The following is a 5,927-nucleotide window of genomic DNA, read 5'->3' as shown; positions in this document are numbered from 1 at the left end:
CTCACTTTGTAGACCAGGCTGGCCTCGAACTCAGAAATCCGCCTGCCTCTGCCTCCCGAGTGCTGGGATTAAAGGCGTGCGCCACCACGCCCGGCTGCATAATTTATTAATGGTGCTGGGAATTGAACCCAGGACCTTGCAGGAGCTGAGCAACTGCTGTCATCACTGAGCCTCAACCCCCAAGCCCTAAATGTGTTTTCTAATTTCCAAACTGGAATAGGAGGCCAAAGCTATTAAGTAGAGCAACGGGGATTCTCGGGGAACAGAGGTTTCATGTCCAAAGCCATGGGCATACATACTTTAATGCATTGCTTGGCTCTTCAAGACAGCCAAGTCTCCCTAGTAAAGGAGCGAGACAGGCCTCTGGGTGCTGCGCAGAAGCCCCACCAGGACTTTATAACTCCTCCTCCTCCGATGGCCTCTTCCCTTCCCCTTACCTCCCACATCCTTAGCTCCTTTGCGTTGGATAGCTCCTTCCGAAGCTTTTTGATCTTCAGTTCTTCAAGGGTTGTGTTAACAGAAAGGGTCTGGAGGGCTTCCAGATCGATCACGCGGCCAAACTTGCTGATCATCAGCTCCCGGACAGTGTCTTCCATTTCTGAAAAGACAGTCACGGCCTCAGTCTCTGCAACGGCTCTGAGCCAAACGAACAAAGCCGTCGATAGAAGGGCCAAGGGGCCGCTTTTGCAAGAACGATAAGATTTTCCTGTTGTTAACAAGAGATTCCCCCTGAGGATGCTTGCCTGCTGCTTCACTTACTGAAGATGCTGGTTCATAGACAGCCTTTTTCATTTTAAAACCTTGTGTAAAATGGACACGTATTCCCCTAAGTGGCTTGCAACCTCTGATCGTCTTCCCGCCTCAATTACCAGCTGTCTCCAACTAAAGTATTAAGTTATCTGATTTTTCTAATTGATATCTACAGGATCTAATATTAAGAATGGAGCAGACATTTTCAGGAACTTTCTATCTGAGATGGTTGGTATATGCTTAGCCCAGGGAGTGGTGCTATTAGGAGGTGTGACCTTGTTGGAGTAGGTGTGCTATTGTGGGCTCAGGCTTTAAGACTCTCCTCCTAGCTGCCTGGAAACCAGTAGCCTCCTAGCTGCCTTCAGATGAAGAGGTAGAACTCTCAGCTCTGCTTGTACCATGCCTGCCTGGATGCTGCCATGCTCCCACCTTGATGATAATGGACTGAACCTCTGAACCTGTAAGCCAGCCCCAGTTGAATGTTGTCCTTATAAGAGTTGCCTTGGTTATGGTGTCTGTTCACAGCAATAAAACTCTAACTGTAACATCCTACTCCAAGCAAACATGACAGTAAGGCCTTGTGGTCCTTCTCTGCCCCACTCCTTTGTCAGTCCTCCACGTCTCCCACACCTCTTCCTGTTTGCTCAATCCCACATTTAATCTTGGAATATAACAGTAAATGAAAGTCTTTTCCTTTGGTTGCATAAGGTACAATAGCTTTACAGGGTTCCAAAGTAACATACTAGCTAGGAATGCATATAAATGTGTGTTTCTTTTTAAAGAAATGGAACACTAAACACACAATTGGCAGTAGTGCTTTTCTATGGATAAGGAAAACCAAGAGAATGTATCTTTCATAGGCATATGCTACAATACTGTCAACATGAAGATGGGAGGTACATTTATTGGATTCATTTTGTTTTGATGCCTGATAACTTATGTATAATTTCCACACACCAAACATTATAAAAAGTATTTAAAAAGATAATTATCTTATTAGGGTTGTTACACATCACCTTAATTCCAAGTAGGTTACAAGCACAATATAACATTAATAATTTTAAAAAAACATGAAAGAAAATACAGTTTTAAAAACATTGACAAAAATTATATATATCTATCATGTATAACATGCCATTCTGAAATGTGAATCCAGAAAGGGTCAAACTGAGCTAATTAAATATATTATTTTGCAAATTCACCACAACCCCACTGTGCTCTGTGTGTGTGTGTGTGTGTGTGTCTGTGTGTAACACTTAAACCCTTAAAATCTATCTATTCTCTTTTTTATGATTCACTTACTTTTATTTCATGTGCATCAGTGTTTTGCCTGCATATTTGTATTGTGAGGGTGTCAGAACCCCTGGAGTGATTGTTACAGGCATCTATGAGATGCCATGTGCTTGCTGGGAATTGAACCCAGGTCCTCTGGAAGAGCAGACAGTGCTCCTAACCTCTGAGCCATCTCTCCAGTCCCTATTCTCTATCAATTTTAAAGAACTCAGTCATTGTTGTTAACTAGTCACCATATAGAATATTAAAGAATACTTTTGAATATATTTCTCTTGTTTCTCTGAAGTCTTATAGCACTGAACCAACATCTTTCTCACGCCCAACCCACCCAATGGGCCTCTGCTAACCATCAAACTCTATGCTTCTGAGTTTTGTTTATGGTTTTTGAGGCAGGACCTTGTTACATATCCCAGGCTGCCTTCAAATGGGTGAACCTCTTCCCTTAGTTTTCTGAAAGTTGAAATGACAGGTGTGTGCCACCACTCCTGATAATTCAACCTTTTTGTTTGTTTGTTTGTTTATAAACCACAGATTAGTAAAATCATATGATGTTTTATTTTTTTTCAGTGCCTGGCTTCTTTTGCTTAACCCAGTGCCCTCCAAGTTCATCTATTCTGTTGTAAAATGACAGTAGCTTGGTCCTTTTTAAAGGTTACAAATGCTAGCATTAGTAGTAATACTAACACATAAGTAATTTTGTTGTGATTAGTATGGCATCTTTCTGTCCACTCATCTGCTGGTGGAACTCCTGAGGCCGTTCTGTATCATGACTGTTGTAAAAGCCGTGCACTGAGCTTGGCTGTGCAGACAGCCTTGTAATATGCTGATCATACTTCACTTGTATATACATCCCATAGAGGGACTGCTGCATCAAAATTTATCTTGTTTGTTTGTTTGTTTCAAAATAGAATCTCACTATATGAGACTGTGTAGTCTTAGTACTTAGAACCCAGAGACCCTTTGTGCATGCATGCATGAGAAATTATGTATAAAAAATCTCACTGTGACAACGAAAAGTTAAAAATACCAAAATGCTCAAGAGGTAACTGGCTAGGCAAATATGTTAATATTCATAAAATGGGATACTTCAGTAGCAGCTAAAACGAATAAATTACCCGAAGCAATAGGAATAAAAACATGGTCTAGAGAAGTGCACCATAAACTCTTGAGTATCCTCTGAGAAGTATGCTGGATAGGTTTCCATGCTGTGTGGGAATACATCAATACCACGTGGCCAGTCCAGGAGGCGGGGCATACGGTACTAGGAGGAGGAGGGGCTTTGCTGGGTCTCAAGCATGATGACTGGTAGTATTAAATACTATTCTGTATTTTCTCAGACATAAAGAGAAGCAGGCTGTATGTCACATCTTTCCTCTTTAAAACAAGCAGTGAAAGGTATTTTGTTTCCTCTCTATAGTGCTGGGTGGGGGGGGGGGGGGGTTCTGATCAGGAATCTACATAGCATACGCTAAGGTCCTTGTCCCAATTGATTCTTGATCAATCAATAAAGATGCCAGAGGCCAATGGCTGGGCAGACAGAAAGAGGCGGGACTTCCAGGTTCCTGAAGGCTAGGAGAGAGGAGAGGGCAGGAAGAGGAGAATTGAGATACTTGGGGGAGAAAGATAGAACAGACTCAGAGCTGCAGGGGAGATCTTCCAAAATGTAGGTGGGAAGGGAAAGCGGCCCACGGAAAGGCAGCCGAAAAGCATCTTGGGCAGCAAGACCAATGGGCTTCACAGAAGGTAACCGGGCAAGTAAGCTGAGGGCCGAGTTAGAGGTGTTGATCTAGGAGTAAAGAGACGGACGCTCTAGCCTTAGAAATGCCCAGTCACTGAGCCAGTAAGACAGGATAAGAATGAGCTAACGTACGTGTGTGTGTGTGTGTGTGTGTGTGTGTGGTGTGTGGTGTGTGTGTGTGGTGTGTGTGTCTTTCATCTGCAAATCCGAGATAGCTCCTGGGCGGGTGCACGCCTGCAACTGCCAGGACCAAGCAGTTAGGTTCTTTTTGAACCAGTGCGAGTTACTAATGGTCCTCTGGCTGAGACACTCACTGCTGATGGTTTTCGCCATCTCTCTCTTTTCCCGGATGAGCAGCTTCCGCCTCTCCCTGCATTCTTTGTTCAGTTTTTGCTGCTTGGCGTTTTCCTCCTGGAGCTGTACAATTCGTTCTTGCAGCCGATCGAGGGAGTGGTTGGAGAAGACCAAGGTCCCGGAAAGGTCTTCAGGCACCTCCCCAAATTCCATATACTCTATCTACGGAAACAGAAACAAAGCGAATAGAAATTGAAGACCGGACTGAAGGCAAGGCAGAGGGGGGTGGGGGGAGAGGGGAGAAGAGAGAGAGAGAGAGAGATCCTTGTTTCTCTGTCCTGTTGCTTAAACCCCCTCACCCTTAGACTCCACTCTCACCTCAGTGACAGTGATTAGGTAAACAGAAAGCTGTCCTCAGAGAGTAAGCCACATGAGGTCTTTCTGGGAACAGCAAACTTCTAGAATAGGTCTTGCCTGATACCTACTTCATAACAATGGGACAGGCATTTCAAGGATGACATAACAAACTGTTAACAAGATATCAATAAACTGAATTTTGGAGTGTGTCTTGCCCCTTAAGAATGGCCTCATCTTAAAAAAAAAAAAAAAAAAAAAAAAAAAAGAATGGCCTCATCTCTTAATGTGACAAGAGTCTACAGCAAGCCTTTCTCTTCTTATGGATATGAATTTCCACAGCTTCGTGTAAATTTTAATTTGAGTAGACAGTGGAAATGAGCAGAGATAGAAAAAAAATTAAAAAAAAAAAAAGAAGACTATTTCTGCCCTGCCCTAACCTCCTTTATTAATGACATTAAGATAAGGTTTCTGCTCATTGGTGCACAGCTGATTAAAGATGAATGGGAAGGGACCTGTGTGCAAGACCCAACATCTCAACTTCCAGCCATTTCATTCTTACTATTGGGCTGGTGAAGTGACTGTGGGCCGTAGGGAAGCCTGCGTGTTTGGGTGTTCTTCCTTAGTTAAAAGTCTGAATGGTTGAGAAGAGTTAGGGATGTGGTTCTGTATACAGAGCGGCCCATCATGGGCCCTGGTACACCACTGGTGAGCCACGAATCTTTCTCTGGGAAGGTTTTGGTGTGACACTGTCTCTGCCCCAATCTTGGGGTCTCTGATCTTGGGTCATGGATCTTGGGGTCACTGATCTTGGGGTCACGGATCTTGGGTTCATGGATCTTGGGGTCACAGATCTTGGGGTCACGGATCTTGGGGTCACCTGGTGGAGCTTCAGAGGGATGACGACCAGAAGCTCGTTCAGCCTCTGCTGCTTCTCTCGCTGATAAGCCTCCAGGGCCTCCTCGGCTGCATTCAGATTGGTTGCCACAACTTTTACCTGAACAAAGCCACAGGAGAGATATTGGCACTGGTCGGTGAAAGTCTATGTGTCCAAGGTGGTAAGCAAAGGCAGGGTGAGAGAAGACACGACAGGCACAAGATGTGCTCTGGGAGACCGTGAGCCAGGGCCTAAGTCTACAATACAGCCCAGAAACACGTATTGTTTTCTTCCTGCCCAGTTAGGATGCATACTACCTATTCAGTCATTTCTGTCTCCTAGAATTGTATACACTTTCTAAATAAGAGGTTAAAAAAAAAAAAAAAGAGGTTTCTCAATCATCAGGGAAATGCAAATCAAAACAACCCTGAGATTCCACCTCATACCAGTTAGAATGGCTAAGATCAAAAATTCAGGTGACAGCAGATACTGGCAAGGATGTGGAGAAAGAGAAACACTCCTCCATTGCTGGTGGAATTGCAAGCTTGTACAACCACTCTGAAAGTCAGTCTGGTGGTTCCTCAGAAAACTGGACATAGTACTACCGGAGGATCCAGCAAT

At 44.0% G+C, this 5,927-nt stretch overlaps 1 protein-coding gene across 1 annotated transcript in view; it reads right to left on the bottom strand.

Moving 5' to 3' along the window:
• Cfap44 (cilia and flagella associated protein 44) overlaps window positions 1-5,927 on the bottom strand; it is a 91,389-nt gene that overhangs the window by 2,540 nt on the left and 82,922 nt on the right. The window contains exons 31-33 of the mRNA XM_021185422.1: window positions 5,310-5,426; window positions 4,096-4,297; window positions 438-598 (exon numbers count right to left, since the gene is read on the bottom strand). Of these exons, the coding sequence (XP_021041081.1) occupies window positions 438-598; window positions 4,096-4,297; window positions 5,310-5,426 (480 nt within the window). The remainder of the gene's footprint in view (window positions 1-437; window positions 599-4,095; window positions 4,298-5,309; window positions 5,427-5,927) is intronic.

The sequence above is a fragment of the Mus caroli genome, chromosome 16 (genome assembly GCF_900094665.2).
Source record: "Mus caroli chromosome 16, CAROLI_EIJ_v1.1, whole genome shotgun sequence".
In the NCBI taxonomy this organism is placed as follows: domain Eukaryota; kingdom Metazoa; phylum Chordata; class Mammalia; order Rodentia; family Muridae; genus Mus; species Mus caroli.
Note: the sequence above shows the minus strand (reverse complement) of the source record. Positions and strands in the feature narration are given on the sequence as shown.